General features: G+C 55.7%; 1 protein-coding gene across 5 annotated transcripts; it reads right to left on the bottom strand.

Moving 5' to 3' along the window:
* Positions 1-471: 471 nt before the first annotated feature.
* On the bottom strand, positions 472-20,317 carry HYKK (hydroxylysine kinase). 5 transcript variants are annotated; one of them, XM_070054619.1, is made up of 6 exons: positions 20,207-20,241; positions 18,923-18,958; positions 15,600-15,950; positions 12,568-12,707; positions 6,950-7,133; positions 1,668-3,447 (listed from the first exon to the last, which is right to left on the bottom strand). In XM_070054619.1, the coding sequence occupies exons 3-6, from the start codon at positions 15,943-15,945 to the stop codon at positions 2,987-2,989; spliced, it is 1,131 nt and encodes a 376-aa protein (XP_069910720.1). In that variant the 5' UTR covers positions 15,946-15,950; positions 18,923-18,958; positions 20,207-20,241; the 3' UTR covers positions 1,668-2,986. The 5 variants fall into 5 exon arrangements, with proteins under 5 accessions (XP_051690516.2, XP_069910720.1, XP_002721640.3 ...); XM_051834556.2 differs by lacking the exon at positions 18,923-18,958 and having other exon boundaries at positions 472-2,104; positions 20,207-20,317; XM_002721594.5 differs by lacking the exon at positions 18,923-18,958 and having other exon boundaries at positions 20,207-20,317.
* Positions 20,318-21,788: the final 1,471 nt, after the last annotated feature.

The raw sequence follows: 21,788 nt of genomic DNA, 5'->3' as shown, positions 1-21,788 counted from the left end.
TAGAAAAACTCTGAAACGGCGATCGGCAGGATCTGCATTGCAGACTCACTGACGGGGAATCCACGTTAGCAAACGCAATCCCGAAGGGACTCTAAGAGTTTCATCACGTAAGTGGTCCGGGAGTAAAACCCAAGGCTCAGTCCATTCTTCTGATCCTCAGTTTCCTGACTGACCAAGCTAGACTACAAGCCATCATCTGGGGTGGGCGTCAGGCCTCGTGTCTAAGCCAGCTGCGTCGCATCTCTGAGCACCTCTAGTGCCTGCGGCTCCTGACCCCAGCTTCCTGCCAACTCAGGCCTTGGGAGGCAGCAGGTGATGCTATACGTGGTTGAGTCCCGCCATCCACGCGGGACACCTGGCTCGTGGCTTTAGCCTGGCTCAGCCCTAACCATTGTGAGCATTTGGGGGTTGAACCAGAGAATGGCAGCTGTCTTGTCTCTCGGTGAAACAAAAATAAAAACCACAAAATCCTTTAATGATTGAGAAGCCCAAGTGCTTTTATGTGAATGATCTTATTTGTTCCCGTCTGTGTGTCTAGGGGCCAAGGAGCGGAGGGAGGAAGGGGAGCAAGTACCGAGGGGCCCTGGGAGGGAGGGGGAACCGTTTTTCTGCCAAGGGCCGTCCGGGTATTTATGACATCATCGCAGGCCACACACCATTACCAGCTTCAAAACGAGCCTGCTCTGGATCCACCGAACTCTGAGTCCCACCCGCTGTCGCCCGGGCAAGGCCAGGCCGCACGGTTTGGACGTTCCGCGCCCCGCCCGGGCCAGTGGGGCAGAGCGTCTGGTTCAGGAAGGCCTGACGGAGGCCCTGGCTCTTGTTGGGCAGCGACACTTCTAAATCTGTTTCCTTCCCTGAACGTGAGCGTTAATCACAGCGGAATTTCCCTCGTGGGCATGTTGTAAAGAGCCCTCGATGCTCAGCTTTTGTTACCTCCTGACACACATGAGGCAGGAAGGGCCCATGGGGCTAAAGCCCTGTGATTCTAAGAACCCAACAGGACTTGCTAATTAAGTATAAGAAAGGTAAGCCCAAAGCTCCCCGGTGTTTTGAGTTTGGACAACCTGGGTGGCCAATACGTAGCAGGTGCTAGCAGGTGCCAAGCACTCAGTGTTTTTCTCCTCTGAAATCCGACTGTGACGTCGGCACTACCATCACCCCAGCTCTCAGAGAAGTGGAGGGACCGCGAAGTGACAAATAAACGATGCAGGGCCTCGTGCTGTGACGTCATGAGGTGACCACTGCTTGCACCACCAGCATCCTACACTGGGCGCCAATTCCAGCCCCAGCTGCTCAGTTTCCCATTCAGGTTCCTGCTGCAGCCCCTGGGAAGGCAGCAGATGATGGCCCATGTACTTGGGCCCCTGACACCCATGCACGAGCCAGGATGGGGTCCCTGGATCCTGGCCTCAGCCTGGCCCGGACCTGGCTGTTGTGGCCATTTGGGGGCTGCATCAGCAGATACAAGATTCTCTCTCTCTCTCTCTGTCGCCTGCCTTTCAAATAAACAAATAAACATCACTTTAAAAATAGATACGAGAACACCGAGAGAAAAACTTAGCTTGGGAAGCAGAGTTAGGTAGGTAGGCAGCTAAACATTTAGAATCAATGCCTACTGGTATACAAGTCAGATATGCACCCAATGCAGACACATACACACTGAGGGCATTTGAATAAACTTTGGTCATCGGTAGAAAAGGCAGTTAAAACCACGATGGGAGAAAGGACTGGAGGAAACACAGTAGTAGATTTAAGCCGAGGATACAGCGAGCTTCATCCCATCCGCCACCTCCTCACAGAGTCAGAGATCAAATTACAGGGACATTTTCTCTGTTCGGGGCTCCCCCGGGCCCCGTGTTCCGGGAGCTCCGGGCTCAGCGGGCTCGTCTGGACGTCTCCATTTGCTTCCCTGCAGGTCCAGTGTCTCCCGGCACCCGTCTCTGGAGCTGCGGTTCCAGCCACCCTCTCAGGCTAAGGCGAACGTTTTCTCACGGAACCGTCATCTGAGTAGGCACTGCCGGTGCATTTTAGAGTGCGCGTTCCAGCCCGCGTTCACTCTGCAAGCTTCTGTAAGGAAAGATCTTCCCGTGGGAGGGCACTCCTGCAGGTGTGAGGAGAAGCGGGGAGGAGACAAGAGCACGTTCCACACAGTTTCCGGCCTCACGGTGCTCGTGGAGCAGGTGTCTGCACAACCACGACCCCTGTGCAAAGCCACGTGCCACCAGCTACAGAACGCGACAGGAGGCCAGGGACAGTGGGGTGAGAGGCGCTCTAGCCAGGTCTGTGCATCGTGTCTGGTTATTTCAAATATGCGACTACTTCATCTCTATGTAGCTCTCAATCAATTCCTGCCAACATTTAACGAAGTCCTTGATTTCAGGGCTGGACTAGAACCTGAGCGCTTACCTGACTCAAAATGACATCATCATGCGTGTTCCGTACCCAAGGCAAAGGGGATCACAGGACACGTGTCCCCAGGCACCACTTCTGTCCCAATAGATTTTCAGAGTTTTATTTATTAATTGGAAAGGGAGAGGGAGAGGGAAGGAGAGGGAGAGAGAGAGAGAGAGTCTTCCATCCCTTGGTTCATTCCCCCAAATGCCTACAACAGCCATGGCTGGGCCGGGCGAAGTTAAGAGGTAGAACTCCAGCCCCGTCTGCACATATGCAGCAGGAAGCCAGTGCTCGGGCCGTTATCTGCTGACTGGCAGGGTGCCCGTTAGCAGAGCACTGGGAGGAAGTGGAGGTGGGACTCCAGCCAGGCCTCCTGGTGCGGGATGCAGCTGGCCCCTGCCCCTGCCGCCCTTTAAGTTTAAAAAGTGGTCATGATGGCCTGAAGAGCTTGAGAGGTTTCACACATGTTTTGTCACGTTCAGAACCGATCTTGTCAATCAGTTCATTTTTAGCTATGCTGGGCGAGTGAGCCCTGCACAAAACCGGACTTGGTCCTGCTGAGTTTTAACGACGCAACTTCCACCTGGTCTCACACGGCGACCCCGGACGCGTAGGACTTAGCCGTTCCAAACCAGATCTCTTCTACGGCCGCCTGACCCATCTCGAACAGCTGCTGCAGGTGCCTCCAGCCGGTTTTGGCCGTGACCATGAGGTAGTCCCGGTTCTCGGGGTTTAGCTGGCAAGAGTGCGCAGCCATGACGAGCGACTGGCAAAAGCGACTGCAGACGAGCAGAAACAGAGAGCCCCTCTCGGCGGCGGTGAGTGGGATGACGCTCTCAAAGCCTGCCAGCACATGACCGCCCACCGGAATGGGGTCCTTGCTTTCAATCATCATGTACATGATGGTGATGGCCACTTCGAACACATAGTAGCCATAGCTCATGTCGTCAAAGTCCAGGATCCCGGACACCTGGTCTACGGTATCTCCAGAGGCTGTCTTGCTGGACTGTATTAAGATATTGTGGTCGTTAAGGTCCCCATGATTAATGCCTGAAAGTAGACAAAGCGTAGAGACAGGTATTTAATAGCCCAGTTCATTCTCTGTCCATTTCTCTCTCAGCTGAGGATCAGTCAGAAGTACAGGGTCAGGGGCCAGTGCGGGCATCCTGTATGAGCACCACTTGAGGCCCGGCTGCTCCACTTCCAGTCCAGCGCCCTGCTAACGTGCCTGGGAAAGCAGCGAGGATGGCTCAAGTCCTAACCCCCCCATCCTAGGAGACCTGGATGGAGTTCCTGGCTCCTGATTTCAGCATGGCCCAGCCCTGGCTATTGTGGCCACCTGGGGACCGAACCAACAGATGGAAGTTCTCTCTCTCTCTCTCTCTCTGTCTCTTTCTCTCTCTCCTCTCTCTGTAAGTCTGCTGCTCAAACAACCAATGTAATTTACCATATCAACCAAGAAAAACAATATGACCATCTTGATAGCTATGCATAAAAATGCTGGGTAAAATTAAAACATTCATTCATCATATAAATTTTTAGCAGCCAGGAATAGAAGGGAACTTCTTAAAATTTTTATTTTAATTAATTAATATTTTTTGAAAAGTAGAAAGAAAAAAAATTTGTTTGGCCTGCTGGCTCACCCGCAAAGTGCCTGCAACAGCCACAGCTGGGCCAGGCCAAAGCCAAGTGCATGTAACTCAGTCCGGGTCTCCCACACAGGTGGCGGGGACCCAAGCCCTCGAGCCCTTGCCTGCTGCCTCCCAGGAGGTACAACAACAGGAGTGAGTCAGGACCGAACCCAGCACTCCTGTGTGGGATGTAGGCGCCCCAAGCAGGCTCTCAGCCGCTATGCCCAACTCCTGTCCCGAAGAATGTCCTTAATGTTATACAGGCGTAAGGCAGCGGTCACGGTCAACGGTTACACAATTCCTTCCCCCGGATGTGGGCGGGGCGGTGGGGAACACAGGATGCTCAGTGAAGGAGAACAGAGAGGGGAAACACAGGACTGTTTCTCCCTTTTAAAGCTGTAATTATCTACAGATGGTATCACTGTGCATGTTTGAAGCATCTTGAGGTAAGTTATTTGAATTAATGAAAGTATTTGGGAACTATGTGGATACACCAAAGTGCTATTTCTATACACCAGCAACAAACAAAAAGTGAAATTAGGAATGAAATTCACATTAGCATTTTAGAAAATCACGCATCTAGTACTAAATCAAATTAAAAAAAAAAAAGCAGAAGTCCTCTTGGAGAAATTTACTTACTTAGCTTTTAAAGATTTATTTTATTTATTTGAAAGAGTTACAGAGAGAGGTACTGACAGAGAGAGAGAGGTCTTCCATCCGTTGGTTCACTCCCCAGATGGCCACAACGGCCAGAGCTGGGCTGATCCGAAGCCAGGAGCCAGGAGCTTCTTCCAGGTCTCCCACGTGGGTGCAGGGGCCCAAGAACTTGGGCCATTTTCTACTGCTTTCCCAGGCCACAGCAGAGAGCTGGACTGGAAGTGGAGCAGCTGGGACATGAACCAGCACACATATGGATACCAGCACCACAGACGGGGCTTAACCTACCACACCACAATGCCAGCCACAAGGGAAATTTATAAAACTTAGTATCTATCTGTTTAATCTATCTCCCTAGTTATATAGATGGGTGGATTTTTAAAAAATATTTATTTATTTATTTGAAAGACAGAGTTACAGAGAGGCAGAGGCACAGAGAGAGAGGTCTTCCATCTACTGGTTCACTCCCTGGATGGCTGCAATGGCCAGAGCTGTGCAGATCTGAAGTCAGGAGCCAGGAGCTTCTTCTGGGTCTCCCACGTGGGTGCAGAGGAAGTGGAGCAGCCAGGGGCCGGCGCTGTGGCTTAGCGGGCCACATGATTGATGGTCACTGACACAGGGGCACAAGGGACATCATTTCCGGGCCGGAGGCTGAAGAGCCGGCATACAGTTGGCTACATTCTCCTCCTCAACACCATGGCAGGATTTGGGTTGGTGAAGGTCCGATCAGTCTCCATCCCAAAGTGAGGATGGGTAGAACGGTAGGCGTGTCACTGGAGCCAGCACTAAGCCTTTGCACGTGGCCCGCCACGGCGGAGGGGTGTCTGTTCCCGTGGCTGACCCTGCCTCACTGAGGCACACAGGGCTGCATGGGAGCAGAGGCCACAGGAATAAACCGGGCACGGTTTGCAGCAGAGGTGGGACCCAGACAAAGCAGGGAAGAGGCGGTTGCTTCAATACAGCGTGGTGGGAGCACGCATAAGCCTAAGCAAAAGTGTATGCACTACATAAAACCAGCTTCCAGATGGATTATAGACCTAACATGAAAGTTCAGAAGATCACACAAGGGAACGTAGTCCTGGGCTGGCACTGCGGTGTAGCGGGTAAAGCTGTCGCCTGCAGCGCTGGCATCCCATATGGGCGCCGGTTCCAGTCCTGGCTGCTCCACTTCTGATCCAGCTCTCTGCTGTGGCCTGGGAAAGCAGTAGAAGATGGCCCAAGTCCTTGGGCCCCTGTACCCATGTGGGAGACCCAGAAGAAGCTCCTGGCTCCTGGTTTTGGATCAGCGCAGCTCCAGCCGTTGCAGCCATCTGGGGAGTGAACCAGTGGATGGAAGACCTCTCTCTCTCACTCTCTCTCTCTACCTCTCTCTGTAACTCTCTTTCTCAAATAAATAAATAAAATCTTTAAGAAAAAAAAAAAAGAAGTGGGCTCCTGTGACGCGTAAGAGGGAGCTTCACGAATTTGACACTTTGAGGTGATGACTTTGAGCAGCCCTTGTCTCAGCCGCTGAGGAACAGGTTTGTTTTTATTTTCACACTTTTTTTGAACTCTTTACTTAGTATGGAGTTCATCGTTATCTGTGTAAAATTAATTGAAAATAGATCTGAGTAAAAAATAAGAATGGGAATAGGAGAGGAGGAGGAAGGGTGGGAGTGTGGGTGGCAGGGTGGGTACGGTGGGGAGAACCACTGTGTTCCTAAGGCTGTGCTTATGAAATGCATGAAGCTTGTGTTCCTTAAATAAAAGGTTTCTGGGGAACTCCAAATGGATCAACTTAAAAAACAGTGGAATCGTATGGCAAAGGTTGCAGACTTTTTAAATGAAGTTTTAAAAAGGTTGATTATTTATTTGAAAGGCAAAGAGACAGAAAGAGAGAGAGAGAGAGAGAGAGAGAGAGAGAGAGAGAGAGAGACATCTTCATCCGCTGGTTCACTCCAAATGCCCGCAACAGCCAGGGGCTGGGTCAGGCGAAACCCAGGAGCCTGGAACTCCATCCAGTTCCTCACGCGAGCGGCAGAGGCCCAAGCACTTGCGCCAGCATCCACCGCTTCCCAGGCACGTTAGCAGGGAGCGGGACGGGACACAGAGCCGCCGGGACCTGCGCAGGCTGGGACGACCCCAAACGGCAGCTTGACCCACTCGCCGCGCCAAGCACGCACCGTGGGCTGAGGATTTGACGAAGCTGAGCTGCACCTCCACGGTTTTATGGCGCAAAGCACTGACGTGATGGGGCGGGGCGGGGCGGGGCGGGGGGCACTCACATTCCCGAAATTCGCTGAGTTTGGTCCTCACGTCCTGCTTGAACAGCTGGATGACCTGCTCGACGATCGCCCGGTTTCGGCTCTGGCCCAGGGCGTCCAGGTACTGTTCCAGAAGAGGAACGCTTTTCAGGTTCCAGATGAAGTCCTCGCGACGCAGACTACGTACGCCGGGGTGACGGAACTCCTAAACCCCAAAGCGAGAAACGCTCAGCCCGCTGGCAGAACGCGCACCTCGGAGAGGGCCGCCGTGTGCCCCGCAGTGGCCGGGAGTGCCGGCCGGGGACAGCTGGCTGCCTCTCACAGTCACGCGTGTGCACTGACCGCGGGCACGTTAACCCACAGGCCAGTCACGCCTTCCTGTATGTGCAGGGGCTCCTGGTCCCTCCTTCACTGGTGTGCACACAGGTGCTTTTCAAACATTGCTATTTGTTTTTATTTTACTTGAAAGGCAGAGAGAGAGAGAGAGAGAGAGAGAGAGAGAGTCTTCCATCTGCTGGTTCACTCCCCAAATGCCCACACCAGCTGGGGTTGGACCGGGATGAGCCGGAAGCCAGCTCCATCCGGGTCTCCCACTTGGGTGGCAGGGCCCCGAGTACTTGAGCCGTCACCCGAGGCCTCCCAGGGTGCACGTTAGCAGGAAGCTGCAAAGCACCCAGGCACTCTGATAGGGGTGCACACGTCCCAGACAGCACCTTACCCACTGCACCTCACTCCTGGCCCCGGGACTGTAGAGTTGACACGAGGAGTCGGAGGCAGCCCTACAGAACTGTTCTCACCCCCTCACCTGACCCCAGCCCCTGGTGACCCCCCTGACCTCAGCTTCTGCTCCTGCTCACTCTGTTTGGACTGCACCGGCCCCCTGCTGGCCAGTGAGTGCACCTGCTGCAGTCCCATTTCCCAACACGACTTTCCCGGTCCTGGGCTGCCCTCCAGAGTGGGTCACGTGGATAGTGCCCTCCTTCTGCCAGATTTTTACTCAAGGAACCACCTTCTCTACAAGAGCCGCCTGACCACGCCATCTAAAATTTCACCTTCTCTCCAACATTTAACGATCCTCTCCTCTGCTTATTTCTTCTGACCTTATTGCCATCCGCATTTGCCATAACCCACTTAATTACCTTCTGGCTCATCCTCACTAGCAGTTAAGCTCTTGAGGACCAGGGGCCTGTTTTGTTCACCACTGTGGCTCCACACCTCGAGCAGTGCCCGGTTACAAGGTACCACTCAGTACCCGCGGAATTCATGGATATTCCTAGGATAAGACATTCTGACCTTGGAAGGGCCTCTAGACCTCAACCATTCTGCTTCTTCTTCTTTTAGATTTACTTATTTATTTGAAAGGTGGGTTGACAGAGAGAACTCTTCCACTCACTGATTCACTCCTTGAATAGCTGCAACAGCTGGGGCTGGGCCAGGCCAGAGACAGAAGCCAGGAACTCCATCTGGTTCTCCCACAAGGGTGTCAGGGACCCATGTACCTGGGCCATCTTCCACTGTTTTCCCAGGTGCATTAGCAGGGAGCTGGATTGGAAGTGGAGCGGCTGGGACTTGAACCAGTGTTCTAACTATGGGATGTTGGCTTAACCCGCTGCGCCACTACACTGGGCCCAGACTTTAACCATTCTGTCTAAAGTTCTCAGTGACTGTGGCCATCCGTGTATGCACAGGGAAACTGAGCTTCAGGGAGGGCTAGTGACCTGCTACTCTGTGGCCGTGGGAGGGCCTGGGTCTCCTGACTTCAGATCTCTGTCCCCGAGTGCCTGTGTAGGCACCCATTGACATGAGTAGCCTTCCAATCTTTCTGAGCGTGCCTTACATTGCATTTCATTGTAGAGGCACACATACACATGCAGAAGAAAACCATCGCAGTCAATAATACTGAGACATTACCTGTGATGGGTTCTGGCACTTTGTGTTTTTTCTATGTCTTCCTTTTGTTGGGCTTAAAGCTGCCTCCCCAGCAGTGTCCACCGGCCCCACTGTGACCTCGGGGGCCATCTGGAACCAGACGCATGCCTCTGCCACATGACTGTCCCCGATCCTTGAACTCGGCACTCCTGCCTGCCCTGAGCCTTGACTTCTGCAGATAAGCCTTCTACACCCTCACGGGCTTCCTCCCGGGACGAGACTTCCAGTGTCCTCACCACCGGGTGTGAAGCGCTCTGCGGAGCAAGCAGAAGACACTCAGACACCTTGAGGAGCTGCTTACGGGGAGGTGGGTTCCAAGCAGGAATCGTGATGGTGTAGACGTGGCTTTCATGTGACATCTTTCAGCACCGCTTGAAATTTTCACTATGCATCTATGGGGGGGGGGGGTTATTAAAATGCAATGGGAAAATGGAATTCAGAGACAAGTTGCGGGGTGGGTGTGTGGGGTGTGGCAGCAGAGTTGTCCGTTGGAAGCTGCACCCCCTATTAGAGTGCATTGGCTTGAGTTCAGGCTCTGTTTTCTTTCTTTCTTTCTTTCTTTCTTTCTTTCTTTCTTTCTTTCTTTCTTTCTTTCTTTCTTTCTTTCTTTCTTTCCTTCCTTCTTTCTTCTTTCCTTCTTTCTTTCCTTCTTTCTTCCTTCCTTCCTTCCTTCCCACCCTCCCTCCCTCTCTCTCTCTCTTTCTCTCTCTCTCTCTCGCTCTCTCTCTCTTTCTCTCTTTCTTTCACAGAGTTACAGAGACAGGTAGAGCCAGAGAGAGAGAGAGGACTCTCGAACCGGCGCCCATATGGGATGCTGGCACTGCAGGCTGGGGCTTTATCCCACTGTGCCACAGCACTGGCCCCCAAGCTCTGTTTCCATTCAGCTTCCTGCAAATGCACACCCAGGAAGGCAGCAGATGATGACCCAAGTGGTTGGGTCCCTGCCACCCACACGGGAGACCTGGATGGAGCTTCCAGCTCTTGGCTTCAGATTGATGCAGGCCAGGCTATTGCAGATATTTGGAGAGTGAACTAGTGGATGGGAACTCTGTCTGCCTATCTATTGAAGAGAGAGAGAGAGAGAGAAAGAGAGAGAGAGAGAGGATAAATTTTTTTATTATATGCAAGGGGTTTGAAATCCACAAGTAGTTTTTCATTATACGGATTTTCCATGAACAACCCGAATACTCTTATGTATAAAGAAGGTGAAATAGAACACTTGGTGGGTTTCCACCAGAGCGCCAGCCTACTCCGGGGAGGCGCAGAGTCAGCCTCGCAGTGGGGGCCCTGTTAGCCCTGCATCTGCAGGAGGGCTCAGCTCTGACATGGGGTAGTAACAGGAATATTGAGTCTTGGGGCTGGCGCCGTGGCGCAGTAGGTTAATCCTCTGCCTGAGGGGCCGGCATCCCATATGGGCACCGGTTCTAGTCCTGGCTGCGCCTCTTCCCATCCAGCTCTCTGCTGTGGCCTGGGAAGGCAGTGGAGGATGGCCCAAGAGCTTGGGCCCCTGCACCCGCATGGAAGACCAGGAGGAGGCTCCTGGCTCCTGGCTTCAGATTGGCACAGCTCCGGCCATTGTAGCCAGTTGGGGAGTGAGACTTCTCTCTCTGTCTCTCCCTCTCACTGTAACTCTACCTCTCAAATAAAAATAAATAAAATCTTTAAAAAAAAATAAAGATCTCATGTATACGGGTACTCAGTAAATATTTGTTGAACATGAACTCTGCAGATCTGAGTTCTCTATATTCCTGATAGCTTTTTTTTAAGAGTTATTTTATTTATTTGAAAGTCAGTTGCAGAGAGAGAGAGAGAGTCTTTCAGGGGCTGGTGTTGTGGCATAGTGGGCTAAGCTTCTGCCTGCAGTGCCAGCAACCCATAAAGGTGCTGGCTGCTCCTCTTCCGGTCCAGCTCTCTCCTACAGCCTGGGAAAGCAGTGGAAGATGGTCCAAGTCTTTGGGCCCCTGCACCCATGTGGGAGACTCAGAGGAAGCTCCTGCCTTCGGATCAGCACAGCTCCGGCCATTTGCGACCAATTGGGGAGTGCACCAGCAGATGGAGGATCTCTCTCTCTCTCTCTCTCTCTGCCTCTCCTTCTCTCTCAGTGTAACTCTTTCAAGTAAATAAATAAATCTTAAAAAAAAAAAAAAGACGCGACTCTTGAGCTCACCTTCCAGTCAATCTGTGGTCCAAACGGCACCCAGCTGCCAGTACCGGCCAGGCGGAGCCTTCTCCTCTGAATTCTTAGTTCCAGTCCCCTCCAGCCCAGGGGCTCCTGTCTCCTCTGGATCCCCCTGACCAACTGCCGGAAACCGCAGTGGCCCAGCCACGTCCCCAGCCGAGCAGTCAGATCGCTGCCAGGCCCACATTGCACTTTATCTTGCACAGATTCTGCAGCCCCCAGCACTTAAGAAAAGACTCAGAACTTACTCCCTGCGAAGGCAGGGTGAGCTTAGGCAAGCGGATGAGTGACAGCGGTCAAACCTGCTCAGAGTCATTGCGACACCAAGGGGGGACAGCTTTCCTTGGTTCTCTCTGTAGCTCCCCTGTGCCCTGTAGGACATTTTAAAATACCTCGGACAATGGCCGGCGCCGCGGCTCACTAGGCTAATCCTCCACCTTGCGGCACCGGCACACCGGGTTCTAGTCCCGGTCGGGGCGCTGGATTCTGTCCCAGTTGCCCCTCTTCCAGGCCAGCTCTCTGCTGTGGCCCGGGAGTGCAGTGGAGGATGGCCCAAGTGCTTGGGTCCTGCACCCCATGGGAGACCAGGAGAAGCACCTGGCTCATGCCATCGGATCAGCGCGGTGCGCCAGCCGCAGCGTGCTGGCCGTGGCGGCCATTGGAGGGTGAACCAACGGCAAAAGGAAGACCTTTCTCTCTCTCTCTCTCTCACTGTCCACTCTGGCTGTAAAAAAAAAAAAAAAAAAAAAAACAAACCTCGGACACCAACCAGCAGGTAGTACTGCGCAGGACCCAGTGTCGGTGGGGATGTGGCCCTGCCACCCTCTGAAAGCTGGATTCGCCGTGCCCCACGACAGCGATGCAAATGGCAATAGGTGGATGGGTGCGCCCACAAAGAAGGCAGAAGGCAGGCTGAGGATGAAGAAGTCGATGCGCTCCCTATCCAAATCCCAGTGGTGATCTCACACAGGCCCTGGCTTCAGGGCCCTGCTTCCCCGAGGAGGGACACCCGGCGTCAGGTCTCGGCTTCTCTGCGGGCCAGGAGGGCGGGAGTTGGGCTGCCCGACCCTGGAACCTCGCTAAGCTTCCAAGGCCCTCCTAGTGGGCCAGCCATCAGGCCAGGGATTGGGACGGGCCTGGTACCGGGGGAGAGGGGTCAAAATGTCCAGGGCTGGGCCAGGCCAATGCCAGGAGCCAGAAACTTCTCTGGGGTCTCCCACATAGGTTCAGGAGCCATCTTCCACTGCTTTCCCAGGCGCATCAGCAGGGAGCTGGATAGGAAGTGGAGCAACAGGGACTTGAACCAGCTGCCAGTAGATGGCTCAAGTGCTTGGGCCCCTGCACCCACATGGGAGACTCAGAAGAAGCTCCTGGCTCTGGTTTTGGCTTAGCCTAGTCCTGGCCATTGTGGCTAACTGGGGAGTGAACCAGCAGATAGAAGATCTCTCTCTCTTCGTCTTGAACTCTGACTTTCAAATAAATAAGTGAACTTTGAAACAAATAAACAAATGAACAAGCCCCACAGTCATACCTCCAGGGTCCTGTCCAGCTTGGCCGCCAGCCTCCCGATGTCATACAGCAGCTGGGAGCTGACGGGCAGCTCGGCCACAGGTCTGCCAGGCAGGTAGGTCAGCAGCCTCACCACGTAGCTCCTGACGCTGGAGTCCCTGTCTGCGGACCAAAGGACACTGCTCATCAATGGAGCATTTTCTTTTTATAACAATTATTTACTTGAAAGGCAGAGAATCTGCTGGTTCACTCCTCAAATGGCCGCAATGGCCAGGCTGAAGCCAGGAACCTAGAACTCCATCTGGGTCTCCCACATGGGGGCAGGGGCCCAAGCACGTGGGCCATCTTCTGCTGCTTTCCCAGGCCACAGCAGAGAGCTGGATCAGAAGTGGAGCAGCCGGGACTCAAACTGGTGCTCATATAAGATACCAGTGTCACAGGCAGTGGCTTAACCCACTGTGCCATAGCACTGACCCATCAACTATTCTTGAAAAAATTAGCTTATATTTGGTCTTTGCAACTTTTATTCTGAAAAGAATAAAAATTACAGAAGAGGCAAAAACGTACTAACCTGAAACAACTCAGCAGGACTCTAGGCCACAGTGCTGAGTGGATGAAATAAGCAGGCGGAACAGACAAACCTGAAGAGCACTGGGAAGCCGACGTGTGGGGGGGTGGTTAACAGGCAGCCTAGGATGCCCGCATCCCACGTGGGAGGCCCTGGGTCAAGTCCTGGCCCTGCTCCTGACTCCAGCTTCCTGCTAATGCATGTCCTGGGAGGCACCGGTGATGGCTCAAGTACTTGGGTCCCTGCCACCCACGTGGGAGACCCGGATGGAGCTCTGGCTGCTGCCTTTGGCCTGGTCCAGGGCCAGCTGTTGTGGACATTTGGGGAGTGAACCAACAGAAAGGTCTTTCTGTGTCTGTCTCTGTCTTTCAAACAAGTAAAAGTTAAAATAAAAAGTTGGAATTGGCCCTTTCTATGCCAATAAATGACAGTCAGCTCTGCTGGCCGGGGCTCCAGGCAGAAATCACGTAAGCAAATGCTGACAGCCCCCCCCCCCCCCCCCCCAGTCTGCACCTGCGGAAAATGAGGCATAGAAACAAGCACTGTGGAATACAGGCTTCTCGGTAGACTGAGGCACGGCCTGTGTGTGCGACCTGCACACCACCTCCTCCTCGGGGGCCAAGGGCCTGGGCCCCTGCACCCGCATGGGAGACCCGGATGGAGAGCCTGGCTCCTGGCTTCCTCCTGGCCCAGCCCTGGCTGTTGCAGCCATTTAGGGAGTGAGCCAGAGGATGGAAGACCTCTCTATTTCTTCCTGTCTGTAACTCTGCCTTTCAAAAATTAATCAATCGGGCCGGTGCCGTAGCTCACTTGGCTAATCCTCCGCCTGCGGCGCCAGCACCCCAGGTTCTAGTCCCGGCTGGGGCACCGGATTCTGTCCCGGTTGCTCTTCTTCCAGGCCAGCTGTCTGCTGTGGCCCGGGAGGGCAGTGGAGGATGGCCCAAGTACTTGGGCCCTGCACCCCATGGGAGACCAGGAGAAGCACCTGGCTCCTGGCTTTGGATCGGCGCAGCACCGGCCATGGTAGCCATTTGGGGAGTAAACCAACAGAAGGAAGACCTTTCTCTCTGTCTCTCTCTCTCTCACTGTCTATAACTCTGTCAAATAAAAAAAATAAAAATTATGGCTGGCACCGCGGCTCAATAGGCTAATCCTCCGCCTGCGGCGCCAGCACCCCGGGTTCTAGTCCCGGTCAGGGCGCCAGATTCTGGCCCGGTTGCCCCTCTTCCAGGCCAGCTCTCTGCTGTGGCCAGGGAGTGCAGTGGAGGATGGCCCAAGTCCTTGAGCCCTACGCCCGCATGGGAGACCAGGAGAAGCACCTGGCTCCTGCCATCGGATCAGCGCGGTGCGCCGGCCGCAGCGTGCCAGCTCGACGGCCATTGCAGGGTTGAACCAACGGCAAAGGAAGACCTTTCTCTCTGTCTGTCTCTCTCTCTCACTGTCCACTCTGCCTGTCAAAAAAATAAAAATAAAAATAAAATAAATAAAATTTAAAAAATTAATCTTTAAAATGTATATATATAAAATAAACAATGAACATAAACAGAGGGACAAACATTCTAGGAATGGGTTCCAGACTGCTGCTCAGAGGGCTGAGTTGGGTGAATCTCGGCATTTAGGAGTGGAATGGACCGAGTCTCACGGGCCAGGATCGGAGGTGGGGAGTTCCAGGAGTGTGCCCAAGGTCCCCCAGACAGTACAAGGACAGACCTGGGCGCCCAGCTTCCTGATTTCTGGTCTTGTGTGCACCAGAATCCACCACCAGTCTACTAAATACAAATACCCAATTAGTTCCTGATTGAAAAAACCCACAAGGGGCCAGCACTGTGGCATAGCGGGTAAAGCCATAGCCTGCAGTGCTGGCATCCCATATGGGTGCCAATTTGAGTCCCGGCTGCTCCACTTCTGATCCAGCTCTCTATTATGGCCTGGGAAAGCAGTGGAAGATGACGCAAGTCCTTGGGCCCCTGCCCCCACGTGGGAGACCTGGAAGAAGCTCCTGGCTCCTGGCTTCAGATTGGCCCAGCTGCAGCCATTGCGGCCATTCAGGGAGTGAGCCAGTGGATGGAAGACTCTTTCTCTCTCTCTCTCTCTGCCTCTGTCTCTCTGTAACTCTGCCTTTCAAATAAATAAATATTTTTTTTTTAAAAAAAGTGATAAATCTTGACAAACCCAAGAGAATTGAGTATAAAGAAAGAAGTTCTTTCAGATGCAGCACAAATTAAAAACAAAGTGAAACAAAACACGCCCCCTGGTTCCTACACGCGCCCATCAGTACCACCAGGTCCTGGTTACCCCGATCCCCGCCCTGACTTCTCCCAATCAGAGCTCCGCTCTCCACGGTGGTGATGCTGCGGCTTCTCCCAGCTCCTGGGAAACATCAGCGGGACTCACGCACTTGGTCTTGAGACCATATCTCTACCCGGGGTCAGAGGCAGACGCCCGCGCGTGGACAGGTGCTGGCCGGGGAGCCGGCCACCTCTTACCCACGGCCACGACGGAGTTCAGGCCGCCTGCCTTGGTGCGGCACACGGAGGCGGTGGGGAAGCCGGCGGCCCTCAGGAACTCGATGATCCGGCTCTGCACGTCGATCACGTCCGGGTGCTTGCTGGCCTCGGCGTTGCTTATCTTCAGGACGTACTCGGCGGGGCCGTCGGCGGCGTCCTGGCTTCTTGAGACACACACGTGGAAGTTCTGGTCGTCGTAGCTGGGAAGGGGCCGGACCTTCGACACTCGGAACCCGAAGACGGATTCCACCAAGGCAGAGGCCTGTGCCTCCGTGAAAGCCGGCTTGGCCAGCGCCCAGGACCGAGAATCCTCTCCGCTGGACATCGCCTCTGGGGGGAGGGAGAGGACAATAAATCAGAAAGGGGCGTGGTTCGAGTCCACTTGTTGAACCGATTTTTCTCCAGAGAACCAGTGCCCTACTTCGTCTATTTACTTTTAAGTATAAGGTTAAAAACGATCCGAGCAGGCAATGAGCTAAGTGGATGTTTCCACAGGTGAATAAAAACCCTCACACCGTCAATGACTTTCAGGGTTACCACTCCGAATGACAGCGATTCCCGGGGAGAGAACGCAGGCCAGGAGAGCACTTTGGGGTCACCCCGTCCCGTCCATCCTCCTCCCGTCCCTCCCTAGTGGAAGTTCAGGTCCTGAGAGGTGAAGTCACTGGCCTAGAGTCACGTCCTAAGTCACAATGAGAACCCAGCCACGGGCTGGGCTCACTAGGCTAATCCTCCGCCTTCCGGCGCCGGCACACCGGGTTCTAGTCCTGGTCAAGGCACTGGATTCTGTCCCGGTTGCTCCTCTTCCAGTCCAGCTCTCTGCTGTGGCCAGGGAAGGCAGTGGAGGATGGCCCAAGTGCTTGGGCCCTGCACCCCATGGGAGACCAGGAGAAGCACCTGGCTCCTGCCATCGGATCAGCGTGGTATGCCGGCCGCGGCGGCCATTGGAGGGTGAACCAACGGCAAAGGAAGACCTTTCTTTCTGTCTCTCTCTCTCACTGTCCACTCTGCTTGTCAAAAAAAAAAAAAAAAAAAAAAAAAAAAAAAAAAAAAAAAGAACCCAGCCACGGTCATGGCCTTGGCCTTCGACTCTCCATCATCGGTCTTGGTAAAAACCACGAATCAGCAGCTCCACGCAGGTCCCCCATGTGGGAGGCAGGGACCCGAGTACCTAAGCCGTCACCTGCTGCCTCCCAGGGTGCGCATGGGCAGGGAGCTGGAGTCGGGAGCTGGGCTGGGACTCGAGCCCAGGCCCTCTGAGGTGGGATCTGAGCAGCCCAAGCGGCACCGTAACTGCTGCTGAATACGAACTCTTAGCGTTAGAAAGAGTGACTTTCTCTCGTTGCAGGTGACTGAAGGCCAAGCTCCCTTCCAGCCCAGGAAACGTGCCTGCGGCATCCTCGCCGTGGGCTGTTACGCTTCTGTCTGCAGAGCCCTGTTTTAAAAGGCAGCTCTGGCCATCCAAAGTCAGCCTGGGGGCTGGCGCTGTGGCGTAGTGGGTAAAGCTGCCGCCTGCAGTGCCGGCATCCCATATGGGCACCGGTTCGAGACCCGGCTGCTCCACTTCTGATCCAGTTCTCTGCTATGGCCTGGGAAAGCAGTGGAAGATGGCCCAAGTGCTTGGGCGCCTGCACCCACATGGTAGCTCCTGGCTCCGGGCTTCAGCCCAGCTCTGGCTGCTGCGGCCACTGGGGGAGTGAACCAGGGGATGGAAGACCTCTCTCTCTGCCTTTGTAACTCTGCCTTTCAAATAAATAAATAAATCTTTAAAAAAAAAAAAAAAAGCCAGCCTGGTGTAACAAAAAGCTGCTGAGCTGGGAGAAATACGGCGCCAGCGAGTGCAGTGTGCTGTTACCCTCCGACTCTGCACTGGTCTTGACTTTGCCGGGTGTCGGACCAGGAGGCACCCATGGAGGAGACTGGAGGCGAAGGCTCGGGCCAAGTGGCCAACGGCCTGAGGATCGAAAGCTGCCCGTCACTGTCACCGTCAGGACCACTGGGGAGGCACTCCCGGCCAGGGTCAACATCTCTAAGGAGGCCTTGAGTGCCATCTCCCACATCCCCGCCAGTGGTTTCATGCGGGACGCACCACATCCTGGGCCAGAAACTGGGCACTGAAGGGGAGGCGGGAGAAGACGCCCAACGCCACGGATGTGCCCTGGGCAGCGGAAGGCGTGGCCCTCCCGAAGGTGTGCCTTTAAAAGCAGCTCTCGGAGCACACAGGCCGCAGCAGAAAGGCGACCAGGAGGGCTCAGAATAAAGGACAAAGATGGATGCTGCAGCTCCAGACCAGAGCAGGGATGAGGACAGCGAGGCAGCTGAGGACCGGCTGGGGGAACAGAGCGCAGGGAGACAGCACCCGGGCAGGGCGGGGGAACAGAGTGCAGGGAGACAGCACCCGGGCAGGGCGGGGGAACAGAGCGGAGGGAGACAGCACCCGGGCAGGGCAGGGGAACAGAGCGCAGGGAGACAGTACCCAGGCAGGGCGGGGGAACAGAGCGCAGGGAGACAGCACCCGGGCAGGGCGGGGGAACAGAGCGCAGGGAGACAGCACCCGCGCAGGGCGGGGGAACAGAGCGCAGGGAGGCAGTACCCGGGCAGGGCGGGGGAACAGAGCACAGGGAGACAGCACCCGGGCAGGGCGGGGAACAGAGTGCAGGGAGACAGTACCCGGGCAGGGCAGGGGAACAGAGCACAGGGAGACAGTACCCGGGCAGGGTGGGATACTGGCACTTGGAAGGCAGCATCTGAATGCCGCTGTGTGTCTGTGTGTCTCCCTTCTGGGCAGAGCAGGTTGAAGTGCCCGACTGATCATATAAATACTGACATCATCACAGCCAGCGCTTGGGCCAGTGTGGAGGCACAACAGGTAAAGCCGCCACCTGGATGCAGGATCCCGTACGGGCGCCAGTTCAAGTCCCGGCTGCTCCACTTTCTATCCAGCTCTCTGCTGTGGCCTGGGAAAGCAGCAGAAGATGGCCCAAGTGCTTGGGTCCCTGCACCCACGAGGGAGACCCGGATGGAGTTCCAGGCTCCTGGCTTTGGCCTGGCCCAGCCCCAACCGTCACAGCCAGCTATTTGGGGAGTGAACAGATGGACAGATGTCCTTTCTGTCTCTTCACCCCCCCCCCCACCGTCACTCTTTCAAATAAATCTAAAACAAACAAACAAGCAAAACCCAGCACTTCCCAGACTCAGAGCTCTCCAGGCTATTTCGCTCAACTGGTCTGAAGGCTGCGAGGTCCCGGCAGGTGGGAGTCTGAAGCGCTCATTCAGTCAGTGGATCGCTCTCACTCACTCACATGTGTGGTGCAGGTAGGTTTTACTCTCCAGTCGGCCTACCTCCAACAAAAGTAACAACTTCCATGGGGCCAGTGCTGGGCGTGGTAGGGTAAGCCTCCGCCTCTGGTGCCAGCATCTCATACGGGCGCCAGTTCGAGTCCCAGCTGCTCCACTTCCGATCCAGCTCTCTGCTATGGTCTGGGAAAGCAGTAGAAGATGGCCCAAGTCCTTGGGCCCCTGCGCCTGTGTGGGAGACCCAGAAGAAGCTCCTGGCTTCGGATCGGCCCAGCTCTGGCCATTCCAGCCATTTGGGGAGTGAACCAGTGGATGGAAGACCTCTTTCTCTGTCTCTCTCTGTAATTCAGCAAGGTATAAGCAGAGAGAGAGAGAGAGAGAGAGAGAGAGAGAGAGAGGTCTTCCATCCGCTGGTTCACTCCCCAAATGGCTGCAACAGCCAGAGCTGAGCCGATCCGGAGCCAGGAGCCAGGAGCTTCTTCTGGGTCTCCCACACAGGTGCAGGGGCCCAAGGACTTGGGCCATCTTCTACTACTGTCCCAGGCCACAGCAGAGAGCTGGATCTGACATGGACCAGCTGGGACTTGAACTAGCACCCACATGGGATGCCAGCACTGCAGGCAGTGGCTTTACCCACTGTGCCACAACACCGACCCCAGATAAATAAATCTTTAAAAAAAAAAAAAAAAAAAAGTAGTGACTTCCAAGCTGCCTGCTGTGGTCCGGGTCACAGAGGCAGGAGAACCGGGACTTTGATCGTGGTCAGCTGGGTGGACCTGTGCAAGGCTTGGGAAAACCAGCTGACGTCTGGACTTCCTTCTCCTCGGCCTGACACAGCCTTTCTGCTTTGATACAAGGGTTCCAGATGTCAGAGCTGACAGCCCGGGTCCCGCCAGCCCCCCGAAGGCTCCGGGTCTCAGACCTGACAGCCCGGGTCCCGCCAGCCCCCGGAAGTAAGGAAAGAGTTCGTGAGAGTCACCCCGGCTTCTCCACGGACCCCCGTGGGCGGCCGAGGGGGGATGCGACTCCCACGGGGCCCGGCGGGGTCTCCTGCCCGCAGAGGCTGCGCCATCAAGCCCAGGCTCTCCGCCGGCCTCTCCCGACCTTCGTCCCGGGTCCCCGCACGCGCCCTCGGCCCTGTCCGTGTAGACACGCGCGGCGTCAGCCCGCGGGTCCCGGGTGAGGTCTCCGGAGTGCGGGGGTCGCCCCGCACGCAGGCAGCACTCCCCACCCCGGACCCCTCCCCAGGACGACCCGTGCTCGCCTCTGCGGGCCCCACCCCGGCTCACCCGCCGCGACAAGACGTCCCGAGGACTCGGCTCCCTGCGGTCGCGGACTCTGGCCGCAGCCCCGCACTCGCGCGGGAGGCGGAGCCCGAGCTCCGGGCCCCGCCCCTCCACCGCGCCCTGGGAGTCCTGTCTTCTGATTGGCTCCTCCGAACGCTCAGCGCCCAGTCAGCGCTGACTACTGAGGACGGAGGCTCGCCTCTGAAGCCTGGGACTCCCCTCCCGGTCACGCCCCGGGGGCTGGGAGCGCACAGATATCCGACTTCTGATTGGCTAACTGCAGTCCTGATCCTGCCTTCTCTCGGCGAGCGTCCCAATCAGAACTAGCCTAGCTTTTCCATAACTTGCTCCTGATTGGCTCTCTGAGGTCCCGCCCCGTCCCGCGGTGAGTAGCCACTTAGCGGGCTCTCGGCTCTTGAGCGGCACTTCGCAGTTCTTCCGCGTCCTCGCGGAGGTGGCCGCGCGGTGGCCGCCTTTTCTCTGGGTTCCAAGTGTCTGGGTAGAACTTGCGTGCCCGTTTTCTGCCCCCCCCACCCCTGCCGCTCCTGCTCCCAGCTCCGGGAGCTGCAAGCGTCGGGGCTGACCGCGTTCCCGGGACACGGGGGCGTCTGGGCCGGGACACACACTAGAGGCCCAGACCGGAGAACGAAAACCCGGGACCCCCAGGGGTCGCCGCCTAGAGAAGCGGCGCTGGCCGCGAGCAGCATCGAAGTCGGCAGGGAAGTGTGCAGGGGGCTCGCGCCAGGGAGGCTGCAGCCGGGGTTCGTGATTGACAGCTGCGAGCTGGGGCTCTCAGCCGCCCAGGGCACAGAGGCGCGGCCAGCGGACAGGTGCACGGCCTTTCTCCAGCAGCCGCTCCGCTTTGGAGCCAGCTCCCTGCTCCTGCGCCTGGGAAGGCAACGGATGACCCAAGTGCTTGCGGGCGTGAATGGGCGCAGCAGCCGGCTGCAGAGAGCCTGATGGGAAGTGGAGCAGCTGGACCCCGAACTGGAGCCCATATGGGATGCTGAGGTCACAGGCAGCGGCTTAACCCACTAGGGAATATCTTCATATAAAGCTTTTTTTTTTTTTTTTACAGGCAGAGTGGACAGTGAGAGAGAGAGACAGAGAGAAAGGTCTTCCTTTTGCCGTTGGTTCACCCTCCAATGGCCGCCACGGCTGGTGCACCGCGCTGAACCGAAGCCAGGAGCCAGGTGCTTCTCCTGGTCTCCCATGGGGTGCAGGGCCCAAGCACCTGGGCCATCCTCCACTGCACTCCGGGGCCACAGCAGAGAGCTGGACTGGAAGAGCAACCGGGACAGAATCCGGCGCCCCGACCGGGACTAGAACCCGGTGTGCCGGCGCCGCAAGGCGGAGGATTAGCCTAGTGAGCCGCGGCGCCAGCCCCATATAAAACTCTTTAATACATCCTGCCAGAGCATGTTTCTCCCCAGTAATGTCAACGTTGGCTACCATGGTTAAAAACATTTCCATTAGGCCGGCGCCGCGGCTCACTAGGCTAATCCTCCGCCTAGCGGCGCCGGCACACCGGGTTCTAGTCCCGGTCGGGGCGCCGGATTCTGTCCCGGTTGCCCCTCTTCCAGGC

Source organism: Oryctolagus cuniculus, chromosome 12 (genome assembly GCF_964237555.1).
Source record: "Oryctolagus cuniculus chromosome 12, mOryCun1.1, whole genome shotgun sequence".
NCBI classification, from domain to species: domain Eukaryota; kingdom Metazoa; phylum Chordata; class Mammalia; order Lagomorpha; family Leporidae; genus Oryctolagus; species Oryctolagus cuniculus.
This window is presented reverse-complemented; position numbering and strand designations above follow the sequence as displayed.